The 15,348-nt window shown below is 44.3% G+C and overlaps 1 protein-coding gene across 10 annotated transcripts in view; it reads right to left on the bottom strand.

The window, feature by feature from the left end:
- LOC309369039 (cation channel sperm-associated auxiliary subunit beta-like) overlaps nt 1–15,348 on the bottom strand; it is a 108,268-nt gene that overhangs the window by 33,924 nt on the left and 58,996 nt on the right. For 5 of the 10 annotated variants that reach the window (XM_081909573.1, XM_081909571.1, XM_081909569.1 and 2 more), the window contains 5 exons: nt 10,655–10,807; nt 9,361–9,421; nt 8,596–8,691; nt 2,252–2,398; nt 358–450 (listed from right to left, as the gene is read on the bottom strand). In XM_081909573.1, the coding sequence (XP_081765699.1) occupies nt 358–450; nt 2,252–2,398; nt 8,596–8,691; nt 9,361–9,421; nt 10,655–10,807 (550 nt within the window). Of the gene's footprint in view, nt 1–357; nt 451–760; nt 780–2,251; nt 2,399–8,595; nt 8,692–9,360; nt 9,422–10,654; nt 10,808–11,269; nt 11,369–11,630; nt 11,773–12,005; nt 12,163–15,348 lie in introns of those variants that run through there. The other 5 variants (XM_081909572.1, XM_081909578.1, XM_081909575.1 and 2 more) reach the window with 5 other exon arrangements.

Here is a 15,348-nt window from a genome sequence, read left to right as displayed (position 1 = left end):
TTATCACTGTCCAAAGAAAAGGGATGAGGGAGGGCTCTCCAGATCCTAGGGTTTTGAACCACACCACAACCTTCACTTTGAGACCTACAATTACTATATTGGTCTGAATATAGGCCACACTCCTCCCCCCCCCAAAAAATCTGGCTCATATAAAAGCTGAGTGCAGTCTATGGTGACACTCTTATAAATAGAGAAACTATGTTTTGAGAGATCTCATTTTAGGGGTGTAGTCTGTATTTGGACCAACCCTGTACATTCTATGAAAGTGCAACGTGTTCTAAGGCCTTGGGGTAAGACAGGCTACAAATAAAAAGGAAATGCATATGGGTCAATTAAACAACTGAAAATAAAAATTACCGTTTTCCAAGATGGCACAAATGGTAGCAGACAAGTTAAACCATACCGTATCCCCATCCATAAATCCACTGTCAGTCAATCCTAAAATTAGTCCTACAAATACAAAAGAAAACAATGCATTACATGAAAAGTGAATCACAGTATAAAGCCAGGCTACCAGTATTTATGACACTGTTATAAAGCTTCATATTTCCCAGAAATTTCAGCAGTGTAGCTGGTTTGGTTTCGCTTTTGATGAAGAGATGACTGGAGGTTTCTCTGTGATATTTGAGTTTATTTACAAATATATGCTGAGCCTGGGTAGAAGCACAACCTATCACCCCGACAGCAGCACAATCAGGAAATAAGCACCCCTGTATCCACAGATACAATTACAGACCTTGAAAACTCAGCTCAAACCTATTTGCACACACTGAAAGAAAGCATGTCTGCCTGCTTTACTAGTACCACATATCTAAGTTAATAAGCACAAGCAGGTGGTTCGGTATGGGGTGGGATGGGGGACAGTTGCAAACATATCCCTGGCGTATTCCTGTGGTTATTGTAGAATACGCTGCAGTGTAGTGGTTGTGTCCTGTCCTCTCCTTCCCACCTGAGATTCTCAGCAAAATGCTCTAGCAGTCATGCTTTTCACCATCACACACATATTTGACTAAAAACAAACAAACCAGCGAGCAAATAATTCAAATTAATTGTTTTTTGGGGGGGAGGGGATACCATTTCAAAAAATGCATACCTACAATTTATTCCATATATTTTGAATGCTCAGTATGCAAGGGTCATTGCTTGCCGAGCTAAAATAGTGCCAGTGATGCAAAAGGTTTGCAAAACTGCAAATGATATTTTTTTAAACAACAACAACAACAAAGCATAGCATAGCTCATAGCTTCTCTGAGTTATTCAAGCCCCTTCGCCACGGCAAGGCAGTGATCCATGAGGGGGGGGGGAGGAGTGCATACCTACCAATAATTATTCCCTCTATTCTGAATGCATAGCCAAAACAACAACACCAAAGCTTTTTTCCATTGCTGTGAGAGGGAATTGTCCATGAAAGCTGCACCAGACCCTTTGAGAGCAACAGAATGTCCTGAGTCCTGTTGCTCCACAGGGAACTTGCTCCTCTACTCTTTTCAACGCACATGGCAGCAAGAAGGCCTTTTCCTGCTGCCTAGGGTTGCTGTATTTCTAGAAGTAAAAGTTGCTGAGCTTTTTGGGGAAAACTCAAAGCTATTGAGCACACATTATTTTAGAAAATAATGAAACTCAAAGTTGTTGAGCTCAAAATTCCAGACATTTAGCCGATTTTCCGAACCCCCCCCCCCCCGGACACTATTTTCACCAGTTAAATTACGGACATATGGCAACCCTACAAGAGAGTGGAACATTTTAGAAGGGGAAAAAAGTAAATAGGAACAGAGGCAGTGCTGAACACTCAGACTATCTCATAAAGGAATTTGCTGGAATGTGAATTCTAAAGTGGACTCATGATTTGATCCTGGTGGTGACCTCTCCAGATTGAATCAGGCAAGTCCTCTTTAGAAGCAGGGTTTCCACCATCACCCCTACTGACCTGAAATAATAGACCTAGATTTGCACACAATGTTCCCCAAGGGGACACATATGCACATGGAGCCAGCATTTCGCAGGTTAACAGCTAGTTGCAGAACACTCATGTGTAGTAGAAATGTAACAAATGCATTCACAAGCAAAACCAACTGCATTTGATGAGACTTACTCCCAAGCAAGTATAGGATTAAGCCCTAGCCAACACAGTGGGACTTACTTCTGAGTAAACAAGTACACTTATTTTATTTAAACTTTTACATCCCACTGTACCCAGTTGGAAAACAAAGCTGGTGGATCAGCTAATTATGTAAAAATGCAAGACACTTACCTATTTTTCTTGTTCTATAAATCAGACCAATTACTGCTACATCACTTGCACAAGGAGTTTTTGCTATTTTGATAGAGGCTACTTTAGACAATGTATCATTAACTTCCACGTTTTCACCAAGGGTCCAAAACCACTGAAGAAGAGGATCTGCAAAAGAGCACTAATGTTTAAGAAAGCAAAAATTCTTTGTGCTTTTTACTTAAAGAGTGAAGGAAATATGCGACTATCTCTGAAATTTGTGGAGACACCCTTGGAGGTGAGTAAGGGATGTTATCAGTCTGGTCCAGGGTTGGGGTGGGGGATGGGAATGGGACTGCCATCACTGTGGTGGAAGGTAGGGGGAAATACAGAAGTGGGTGAAGGCATACAGAAGAGACAAGGTTGTCTAAGTCTGCTGGAAAATTGAAGAGTACTAGGAGACCACTTCGGGACGTGGGTGACGCTGTGGGTAAAAGCCTCAGCACCTAGGGCTTGCCGATCGAAAGGTCGGCGGTTCGAATCCCCGCGGCGGGGTGCGCTCCCGTTGCTCGGTCCCAGCGCCTGCCAACCTAGCAGTTCGAAAGCACCCTTGGGTGCAAGTAGCTAAATAGGCACCGCTTTCTAGCGGGAAGGTAAACGGCGTTTCCGTGTGCAGCTCTGGCTCGCCAGAGCAGCGATGTCACACTGGCCACGTGACCCGGAAGTGTCTTTGGACAGCGCTGGCCCCTGGCCTCTTGAGTGAGATGGGGGCACAACCCCAGAGTCTGGCAAGACTAGCCTGTACGGGCAGGGGTACCTTTACCTTTACCTTTAGGAGACCACTTCAAGTAATGAGTATCTTCCTTAGACCTGTTCTTAGTAAAATACAAACACACACGGGATACTCTCTTTTTTCATGATGGTGGCCATTGGAAATCCTGCCAGTATGATATTTTGTTTCAACTGACAAGACAGAATTACTGTTTTGGGGGGACGGGCAGGTTTGGAGGGCTCCCTGGTCTTGAATGGGGTAACTGTGCCCTTGAAGGACCAGGGGCACAGCCTGGGAGTCATTTTGGACTCACAGATGTCCATGGAGGTGCAGGTTAATTCTGTGTCCAGGGCAGCTTTCTACCAGCTCCATCTGGTACCTAGGCTGAGACCCTATCTGCCCATGGACTCATTTGCCAGAGTGATGCATGCCCTGGTTATCTCCCGCTTGGACTACTGCAATGCGCTCTACATGGAGTTACCTTTGAAGGTGACCCAGAAACTACAACTAATCCAGAATGTTGCAGCTAGACTGGCAACTTGGAGTGGCCGCTGAGACCATATAACGCCGGTCCTGAAAGACCTACATTGGCTCCCAGTATGTTTCCAAGCACAATTCAGTGTTGGTGCTGACCTTTCAAGCCCTAAACGGCCTCGGCCCAGTATACCTGAAGGAGTGTCTCCACCCCCATCATTCAGCCCGGACACTGAGGGCCAGCTCTGAGGGCCTTCTGGTGGTTCCCTCACTGCGAGAAGGGAAGTTTTTAATGTGTGACACATTATGTTTTATTGTATTTTTAATATTCTGTTGGGAGCCACCCAGAGTGGCTGGGGAAATCCAGACAGATGGGTGGGGTAGAAATAATAAATTACTATTGGACTTCCAGGTTAGCGCCATCGGTAATGGCGGAATTCCTCTGAACGAGAGGAATTTGCTCTGTAGGAATCGGGTCTGGCTGCCGTGGTGAAGGCGGAGACCCTTCAAAAATCACAGGCGGGTGAAGCCTGTGAACGTGGGATTCGGCGGGCAGCTCTTGCGCCTCCCCTACTTGCAGGGAAACCCGTTTTCTGGGGTTCGGAGCGAAGTGGGGTGAGCAGCGCAGTGCTTTGAATCGACTGCTTCTTCCACGGAGCGAAGCGGCACAGCCGTTGCCGGAGAGCGCTGACTTTTTCCTGTGGACAATTGGATTTAAAAGTAACTACCCGTGAGTAGAGTGAAGAATTGGAATTTTAAAAGTCTGAATTTGGCAACGAAACGGGGGAGGTTCAAAACAGGAAGTCCGCCTTCCTCTTTTGTAAAGAGACTGAAGCAAAGGGCTGCAAGCTAAAGTCTTGGAAAGCCTATTGTAAAGGACTAAATTTCCAGCATTAAAAATAGTGAACCCCCCCTTGGAAGCAGGAGAAGGGGGGGTGTTTTGGACTGTATTTGCCTGCAAAAGAGAGGGAAGGAAGCTAAAGCTCCACCACTCAGAATCTGGAAACGGGCTGCCAAAAAGACTGCCGTACTTTGGAACATGCATTGACTGTAAATAGATCGTTCGCTGACAGCTAGCAAAATAAGAGAGATATGTTGTTTCAACTGTCCTCCTCTGGTTTTAAAAGAAGTAAAATGTTATTTTTAAAAGAAGTAAAAGTAACAGAAAATTGAAACTATGTTGCAATTGTGTTTTAAAAGGTGATATTTTGGATTGATACAAATACAATTAGCAACTATTTCCCCCTAGAGGAAGCTTCTGAAACTGTTACAAGAGTTGGACTAGGGGAATTTTCCAACTTTAAGATAAGACTCTGGGACTGTGGGATTGACCTTGAATTACTTAAGTGTTATGGCAGATGGAAAAGAAAAAATAGACCTGTCAATCCAAGACAAAACAACAAGGTCTGGGAGGTCTTGGCAGCGAAGAGCCTCAGCATCTGGCCCTTCTGCCTCATCTGCGGCTGTACTAACCAGGTCTAAATCAAGAGGAATGTCATCAGAAGAGGCTTTAGCGCTTGCATTAAGTAAGATAAATGAATCATTGGAACAACTTAACAAGAAAGCAGACACCACAAATGCAAAAGTGGATGCTGCAGTTACTAAAATTGATTTAAATACAGAAAGCATAAATAGTTTGGGACAAAAGGTGAATACTAACACAGAAACCATTGAGAAACTGATACAGGAATCTAATTCGACACGACAGACCGCAGAGGAAGCCAAGGAAAAAGTTGCTGCTGTGGAATCTAAGGTAATACAATTGGAAACAGAGAGAGTCCCAGACCTACAGAGGCAACTTCAGGACCATAAGCTGACGCTTTCTATGATCGAGCTCAAGGAGAAACAGACAAATTTGAGGATCAGAGCTGTACCTGAACTGGAGAATGACAGTTTGATAGACTTTCTCACGCAGGAACTTGCAGAATTTTGGGAGCTGGATTTGGAACAAGAGGAATTTAAAATTGTGAGGGCCTTTAGATTGGGAAGAGGAGGGAAGAAAGAGAAGAACAGAATAAGAGACTGTTTGATTACCCTCCGATCTAAAGAAGAGAGAGACAGAAGTTTAGGTTGGCATTACCAGAGGACTTTGGTAATACAACAGTCAAGAGTGGAAATATTTAAAGATATCCCGAAACATCTTTTGGACCTTAGGTCCAATTACAGAGATTTGGTTGTCCTGCTGAGAAGGAACAAAATCATCTTCAGGTGGGAATTTCCCCAAGGCCTATCCTTCAGCTTCAAAGGAAGAAAAATAAAAATAAGATCAGTAGAAGATAAAGTAAAGTTTTTGAATAACTACGAAGAAGATCTGCAGAAGGAATTTGGAAAAGAGTCAAGAGCATCGGACAGAAGATCACCAGACAGAGGACTAGAGCAAAGAGCGTTGGACAGAAGATCACCAAAAAGAGGAATAGTGGACATTGCAACATTACCTTTTGGATTGGACCGCCTAGTGAATGTGACACCGACACTAGAAACAGAAGAAGAGCAGGCATTGGGTGCAGTTGGAGGAAAATTAGAGTAATTACATCATGGCACTGCAAGTACTAAGCTGGAATGTTAATGGACTGAACTCCCCGAAAAAAGGCGGAGAGTCTTTCATTTACTGAAAAAAGAACAATTGGACTTGATTTGTCTGCAAGAAAAACATGTGATAAGGCTACACAGGAAGATATTGAGCAACAAAAGATTGGGCCAAGAATTTATTTCATCAGATAAAGTAAAAAAAAGAGGAGTAGTCCTTTATGCAAAGGAGAGCCTATCACCGAAATTTATATTTAAAGATGACCAAGGAAGATTTGTTGCAATTGAAATTCAATCACAAGGAGAGAAATTTTTGATAGTAGGTATTTATGCACCAAATGAAGGAAAATCGGAATTTTTCAAGAAGTTACATGAGATCCTGATGGGCTATATGGATTACAATATGATTCTGATGGGAGATATAAATGGAGTGGTGTCTACAAATATGGACAAGGCACTGAGACAGGTAGTCACCAAGGATGGTAGACTACCAAAAACTTTTTTTGACATGACTGAAAATATGGATTTAGTTGACATCTGGAGAACAAAGAATCCTATGGGAAGAGAGGGAACTATCTTCTCTGAGGCTAAAATGACATGGACAAGAATTGACCAAATTTGGGTAACTAGAGGACTGGTTCCGAAGACTAGTAAAGTGGAAATCTGCCCCAAAACTTGCTCCGACCATAATGCTGTGAAGATGGAAATGAAACTGACGCCAGTTGGTTCCTTTAGATGGAGGATGAATGATACTTTGTTTAGGAATGAATAAGTGACTAAGAAGGCCCAAAAAACTTTGAGAGACTATTTTGAGATAAACATGAATACTACTGTGGGGGAAAAAAGTAATCTGGGATGCAAGCAAAGCGGTTATGAGAGGATTTCTGATACAACAGAATGGAATCAAGAAGAGAATTCAAAATGAGAAAAAAGATAAAATCCTGGAAAAAATAAAGGAAGGAGAGATGAAACTGAGAGCGAAACCAAAGTCGCAAGAGATCCTGAAAGAGATAAAGTTATATCAAGTACAATATATGAAAATGATGAATCAGGAAATAGAATGGAAGATTAAACAGATGAGACAAAAGACATTTGAATCAGCAAATAAGTGCAGGAAATTGTTGGCTTGGCAAATGAAAAAAAGACAAAAACTTAATACCATTACGAATCTGGAAATGGAAGGAAAGAATATACAGAATTCAGTGGAGATTAGAAAGTGCTTCCAGAGGTATTTTAAACAATTATATACACAGGAGACGCAGAAAGAAATGGACATTGGAAACTAGTGGACTACAAAAAATCTCTCAGGAAAATAAGTTAATGCTGAATTACAAAATAACGGAACAGGAAGTAGAAGGGGCCATCCAGAACATGCAATTAGGTAAATCCCCAGGACCGGATGGTTTGACTTCAAGATATTGCAGATCTCTGAAAGAATGGTTAATACAACCTTTAAAGGAAGTCTGTAATGAAATACTGGAAGGGAAAAGGGCACCAGAGTCGTGGAAGGAAGCTTATATTACACATATACCGAAAACAGAGACTGAAAAGACACAGCTCAAGAACTACTGTCAGGGAAGAGTTAGAAGTTTCCAGTTTACCAGAGGGAGAAAGCATTCCCCAAGGGGGGAAGGAGAGCAGTGAATCTAATAGAAGAGAGCAAGAGGAACAACAGGGGGGGACTGGCTGTTCACAGGAAAGGCAAGGGTTAAGTTCTAGCTCAGATTCGGAGAAGGGCAGATACAAGCCAGCTCTAGCCGGGAGGTTAGAAAAAAGAGCGGGAAAGCGAAGGGAAGGGCGCCTTCGCCATTTTGAGACTGGCTGGTCACGGAGAAGCAGAGCTCAGAAGGTATCTGAAAGAAGTGACTCTGAAGAATAATATTTAAGAACTGTTTATAATATTGTTTTGTTAATAAGCAATAAAAAGTTATAAAAGAACAAGAAGTGTTCGTGTGGTGATCTGAAGAGGACAACGACCAGGCCTGACAACTACCGCCCCATATCACTGCTTAATGTGGATTATAAATTTTTTGCAGATATTTTGGCTAAAAGATTAAAAAAGGTGCTAGCAGAAGAAATTCATAAAGATCAAGCGGGCTTTCTCCCGGGCAGTCATTTGTCTGACAATACGAGGAACATAATTAATATTTTAGAAAAACTACAAGTGAAGATCAATACTAAAGCAGTTCTGATATTTGTGGACGCGGAGAAAGCCTTTGACAACATTTCTTGGGAGTTTTATGAAGAAGAATTTACAGGGGGTGGGGGTTGGTCAAGGTTTTGGAAATGGTATAGGTGCAATTTATTCAGAACAAAAGGCTAAATTAATTGTGAATAATGTAGTGACGGAAGAATAAATAATAAATTATTATTATTGTGATGATGATGATGATGATGATGTATTGCAGTTTTATCATTCATTTCTTTTGTATTCATATGTATCAATGTTGTTTACTGCTTTGGAGACTTTGGGCCAAAAAAGCAGAATATAAATATAACTTTCCATATCATATGAATAAATTCAGGAAAACTTCATACTTAGTGTCCGTGCTAATTTCCAATAGACCAGAATTACTTACAAAACCGCAAACACTCCCTATAAGCTATGACGTACCTCGTACGATATCCAACAAGGTTCCCGTAGTAGTGAACATATTTAAACCATGATGCATATTAAATTTTACAAACCATTGCTCAATTGGATTAACATCTGTTTCAGCGGCATGTACAAGAAAGACAGAGACAGATTAGTCATATAAGTACACAAGTATTATGGGTGATATCCAACGTCAAGCAAACAAGCCTTTGCTCACACAACATGGTTTCCTTTTCTCCTCCCTCTTGCAATCCCCACAACCAAACCCTCTGGAGCAAATTTCAGGGGTCCACAGGGGGATATTGCTGTATGTTTATGTCAATATTACTCGGCTACGAGTGATCACCAAAGTTGATGATGCCTACATGCTCTTCTCAAATGTTGCCTACAATGGTGCACTGCTCTTCAACTGAATTCTTAGTAATGAACATTCCTGCATATTTTTTCTGGCCAATTTATTTTTCTCTTTTTTTCTATTCAGACTTATAACACACCCTTCACCAAATAGAGAAAGTTACAAAAAAAGTGCAATATACATTATCCTGAAACTGGCTTTCTCTCCACTGAAGTTGGTATACTACTTATGCACCATTTGAGATTGTGCCAAATGCTCACTACCAAGTTGTCAAATCCCCCCCCCCCCCGCTAGCAGGATTTTGTGCAAAATTTTTCTTTTGAAATCAAAAACATGGCACCACCTTACGTGAGTACAAAAACAACAACAACACAAGGAAGCATCAATAGCCAGTGAGGATAAATAAGTGGAAATTATAAATCTCTCACCTGTATTATATGTTAACTCTTCTCGGTTGATTTTAATACTCCACGAATCCACACCTTCTCCCTTTTGTTTAAAGAAAGGATGGTAACCCAAAATTTTTAGTCTTAAATACTTGAAGAGTCACATACATTTAGGTGCGGACTGATTTCCCAATTATGAATTTTCGTAGCTGATAGTCTCATAGCTTACGGGTGGTGGCAGAGGGACGAGCGGCGAGAAAGGGCTCATCTCTCTACCACCGCCCGCCTCACTTGAGTATAAGCCGAGGGAGGCTTTTTCAGCATAAAAAATGTGCTGAAAAAGTTGGCTTATATTCGAGAATATATGTTTTGAAGGGAAAAAATGAACAAATTCCTATGCCCCACAAATAACTCAGAGATGCATTTTAAATAAAAGCACACATTCTACTCATGTAAAAACACCAGGCAGGCCCCACAAATAACCCAGAGATGCATTTTAAATAAAAGGGCACATTCTACTCATGTAAAAAGATGCTGATTCCTTGGTCGTCTGCGGGCCGGATTTAGAACCTAATTGGGCCAGATCTGGCCCCTGGCCTTAGTTTGCCTACCCATGTTCTAAAGAAAGGCTTGGACTAACTGATATTATAGTTTGAAGTCTTGTTTGTTTCTGTTATATTTTGCTCCCAAAAGACCCATTTATCCTAAATAAAATCCAATATGGCAGACATGTCTATACAAAACATTGAGATCCAAACATGAAATTTTGCAGGTAGCCCTTATAAATAACGTTTAAAACCATAAGTGCAGATGCACCTCAGGAACCTGCCTTAAACCAAGTCAGATTGCTTGTCCATCTAGCTCAGGCCGGCCCAACTTTTATACTAAGTGGGCCGCAAGAGTACTCTGACCATGTAATCTGTGGGCCACACACTGCCCTGATGCAGTTAGCCCTTTCCCAGCTTCGGGAAGGAGGTAATAAGGTTCTAGGACCTTGGCAGAGCCTTTGCGCCTCCTCTCCCAAACCAAGCACCTCACTTAGCTGGCTTTGGGAAGGCAGTGTGAGGGCTGAGAGGGCATCATATGTTGCTGAGGGCCAACAGAAAAGGTCTTGAGGACTGCATGTGGTCCTTGGGCTACACATTGGACCACTGCAAGTTTCCAGCCGAATGTTATGGCATTGTTTAATAAGTATTCTGGTGACAGTGGCTGTCCCGAGTTCAGGCAGAGGTGACCACCTGCTACCTGATCCCTTTTAACTGGAAATAGCCAGGGAGTGAACCTGGGACCTTCTGCATGTAAATGATGTGCTATGAGCCCTTCTGCAATGCTTTACCAGAGTCATTTTGAAGTAGAAGACTTTGGAATAGGTACTGTTGAAGATCTGGATGCTGGGAGCAAGACCAGCTGAAGTAAAAAGAACTAGATTCTTCCGTCTGTTCTCCAAGGTGTCGGGCTTATTGATATTATACAAATGACAGCGGACAATCTTTAACAAGGGGGAAAAAACCCAGGATTAACATACGAAGCACATGTCCACAACATCTGGAATTATTAAAACTTTAAATGGCAACCTAAAAAACTGGACTGTTGATTTCAAAAGCGGAAGCTGCAATAAATAAGGCTTTAAGGAGCCATAAAGGAAAGGAAGGTAGAAATCCTCATTTTGTGGGACAACTTGCCCTGCCCCTCCTCTCAGGTGATTTTGCCTGCTTTTGGCTGTCATGGGCAAGTGCCACTGAGAATTAGGCAGTTTCGGGTTAAAGTATAGAAAATGATCATTATCTAACAAATTAATATACCTGAATATCACAAGGCAGTTTACAATATAAAAGCACAAAATATGTAACATAATAGCAAAAAATTCCCACAATAGATCCCCCCCCCGACACATTTAAAAGGCCATAGATGGTTTAATTAGCCAAAACGCCTAAAATGTTTTAAGTTTGACCTTCTGTTGCACCCCAAGGCCCCTTCCTGCCATCTTTCCTCTTCCTTTCCCTGACAATATCCTGAGGCAGTGTTGGCAAGGCTTTCTTCACCAGGCCAGGCCTCCTTCCACCTGCCCTGCCCTACCCTCCAGCCCTGGGACTCCTCATAAGGGAGCTGTGCCTTGAGGAAGACCTGTGAGGGGAGAGACTACTTCAGGCAAGGCCTAAAATGTTTAAGTTTATCTTCTGTTGCACCCCAAGGCCCCTTCCTGCGAAAATTACAGTATCCTCAGGCAGTTTTCCCCACTGTGACTATTTCATAGGCATAGTTCTATAAATGCGGAGCCGGCGCCTGTTCTAGGTGTCTTTCTTTGCAGTTACCTCAGGAACTGCTAACCCAGCATCTACAGGGGTCTCTCTTCGAGGGTCTGAGCACCATGGTGCCTACAGGCACCAGCTTGTGGTCCCTGGCTTTTTATTTTAAGTTTTATCTCAAAAGAGAAAAAATGCCCCCTCAGAATCTGGTTGGTTTTGAATGATTTGCACAGGGCAAAAACTGGCAGGGATGGTTTCCCTTCTTGCCTGTTGGTCCATCCTATTTGCTTGCCAACCATGGGGAGGCTGTTCAGGAAGCGGGTGGGAGCAGCAGCAATGGCTGTACTGTGTCTAATTTTGTGTTTTTTCCATGCCCCGCACAGCAGCCAGGATGTGTTATGCCACACTCCCCATGGCAGCCATTTTGTGACTGGCACTCACAGAACTTCCTTCAAATTCAAAATGTGCCCACTGCCCCCCCTCCAAAAGGTTGGCAACCCCTGATGTAGCTCCATGAAGTTCATGCTGTCCATAGGACAGGAGGGAAGAAAGGGAGAATCCTGATTCCAGACTCATTAGCCCTGCAGCATGTAAAAGAAATTACCTGCCTATATTCATAGCTGCAGCAAGTTCAGAAGCTAGAACACCCTTTTTGTTGTGTATTGAGTCAAAGGATTTTATATCTGTATTATTATTGTCTGTATTAGCATTAGGGTAAAGTAACTGCCTTTTGGTTCCAGAGCGTACAGCTACTATTGGTTCATTTAAGCTGCTGTATTTGGATCCTCTGTCTTATTGGTTTCCTCCAAAAGGCAGGACTGTGATTGCCTGATATTGTTCCCTCCAAAATGTATCCTTCTAGCTAGTTCCCTGTTCCTATAAATGTAGCTCTCCCCTCCTCAGGCCCCAGTCTTGTTTGCTTTAATAAAGAAGTGTTACTAGAGAACTGTCTCCAGCGTATTATGTCAAGAGAGCTGAAATCACAAACCCCATGTCACAACAACTGGCGACGAAGGTGGGATCCGGAATACTGAGGAGCGGTTAAACACAGCCCTGCCTCAGAGTCTGGATTGTAGCTAAGAACAAGACTCACTGGCCAGCTGAGAAGACGACCCTGCCCTCAGGACAATGGAGAGTCCAAGGGTATTGGAGCCCTTCCAGCCATCAGAGCCCCACACGTGGGAAGACTACGTCGAACGCTTCGAGTTCTTCGCAGTGGCTCAAGGGATCACCGATGCCAGCAAAAGAAGGGCCACATTCCTGAGCTACTGTGGGCCTGAGATCTTCAAGCTGGCCAAGGCATTGCTTGCTCCAGCGAAGCTAAGTGAGACATCTCTCAAAGATATTCTTGCCTGCCTAACAAGCCATTTGGCCCCTACTGAGACCAAGATGGCCCGGCGGATGGAGTTTCATAAGAGGCAGCAGCGTGCTGTGGAGTCTGTATCTGCATTTCTAGCTGAACTGCGGAAGCTCGCTCAGCACTGCGACTTCCAGGATCTGGAAGAGACTCTCCTGGATCGGTTTATCGGTGGTCTGAGCAGCAAGAAAGCCAGAAGACGCATCGTGGCTAAAGAAGAGGTTACCCTTGCTTCAGCCTTGAAGGAGGCCACCACCACAGAGAATTATGAAAGAGAGGAGCTCGATGCCAGTCGCAGGGCCCCTAAGCTACAGATAGAAGTTGCGCATGCCATGGACGAGCTAGAGGCTACTCCGAGCCAGAGCCCAGTCCGTGGGGTCGAGTCAGTGCGTCAGGCCTGCACAGTGCACAAAGATCACTGAGGCAGGTGCCCTGGTTGTGGCGGAAACCATGAGCGGAAGAGTTGTCGCTTCCGGGATGCTATGTGCCGGACGTGCGGGAAAACAGGCCACATCGCCAGGGTCTGTAGATCGGCGGCGTTGGGAGCGACAGGAGCACCTAGACTGGAGCATCGCAGACCGCCCACAGCAAACCATGTTCTACAGGACTGCCACTACGTGACGGAGATCAACGGGAGGGTCGTGCAGTTTCCAGCGCAAGGCACACGTCAAGGTGAAGATTGAGGGTCAGCTGTGCGACATGGAGGTGGACTCCGGATCTGGATTCACTATCGTGTCGGACCAGACCGCGAGGACATTCTTCCCCAGGGGTAAGTTGCCCCCTCTGGAGCCCTTCCCGGCAACTTTGCAGTCATATTCAGCGGGCCGCATCCATGTCATGGGAATGTGTGCCGTGAGAGTACAGTTCCGGGACAAACAGGCGGTACTCAAACTAGTGATTGCGAAGGGCAGTCGCCCCAGTCTCCTGGGCACTGACTGGTTCCCCGCCCTGGAACTGAGTATATCAGGGCTTAATTCAATCCAAACCTGCCCTGAGATGAGCGAGGCATTATGCAAAGAATTTGCTGGTCTCTTTAATGGAAAACTGGGTTGTTATAAAGGGCCCCCAGTTGACTTCGAATTGGACCCTGGGGTGGCCCCAATCCGACTCAAACCAAGGCGAGTGCCATTTGCACTGCAACCCAAGATCGAAGCAGAGCTGGTTAAATTGGTCAAGCAGGGGGTTCTCTCACCCGTGGACTCCACTAAGTGGGAGACTCCAATCGTCACGCCCCTTAAAACAAATGGGGAAGTCAGGATCTGTGCTGATTACAAATGTACTATCAATAAGGCACTCAGGGGAAACTCATACCCCATTCCAGTCGTATCACATCTGTTGGCTAAACTGGCTGGGGGCAAGGTGTTCACAAAAACTGACCTGGCACAAGCTTACCAACAGCTGCCAGTAACCCCACAATCAGCAGAAGCACAGACTATTGTCACACATAAAGGGGCGTTCAGAGTTAACAGATTACAATTTGGAGTTTGTGTGGCCCCAGGGATTTTTCAAGGACTCATGGAACGCCTGTTAAGAGGTCTGCCGGGGGTCTTGCCATTTTTTGATGACGTTTTGATTGCTGGAAAAGACCCACAGGAACTGGTTGCGCGTGTCCGTGCAGTGTTGCTCAAGTTCAAGGAGGTGGGGTTGCAACTAAAAAAGGAAAAATGCAGTTTTGGGGTGCCAACTGTGGATTTCTTGGGGTTTAAAATTGATGCATCAGGCATCCACCCCACAGATGCTAAGGTTAAGGCCATCATCAAGGCACCACGACCACAGAACAAGACGGAGTTGCAGTCATTCCTTGGACTTATTAACTTTTATCATTCGTTCTTACCCCATAAAGCTTTGGTAGCTGAACTATTACATAGACTGTTGCAGAAAAAGAATGTGTGGCGATGGGGGCAGGGGCAGCAGAAGGCTTTTGACTCCTTGCGAGGAATGCTGAGTAGCAGGAGCATCCTTGCTCATTATGATGAGTTGAAGCCGCTGGTCCTGGCATGTGATGCCTCTCAATACGGCCTGGGGGCAGTGCTGAGTCATAGGGAACCGGATGGGTTGGAAAAGCCCATCTCTTTCTATTCCCTTACGTTGTCGGCCACGGAGCGCAACTATGCTCAAATTGACAAAGAGGCGCTTGCAATTGTGGCAGGAATCAAAAAGTTCCATGATTATGTGTACGATCACCATTTCTCCATTGAAACGGACCACAAACCACTGTTAGGGTTGTTCAACCCAAACAAACAAACGCCACAAATTCTCTCCCCCAGAATGTTGCGTTGGTCTATATTCCTGAACGGGTTCCAGTACACCTTGACCCATGTGCCGGGGAAACGGTTGTGCCACGCAGATGCGCTGAGTCGATTGCCCCTTCCTGGCGGGAGCAATGAGGATCCTGCTCCAGCGGAGCACATCATGATGCTGGAAACA

The sequence above is a fragment of the Podarcis melisellensis genome (genome assembly GCF_964234715.1).
Source record: "Podarcis melisellensis genome assembly, chromosome: 1".
In the NCBI taxonomy this organism is placed as follows: domain Eukaryota; kingdom Metazoa; phylum Chordata; class Lepidosauria; order Squamata; family Lacertidae; genus Podarcis; species Podarcis melisellensis.
Note: the sequence above shows the minus strand (reverse complement) of the source record. Positions and strands in the feature narration are given on the sequence as shown.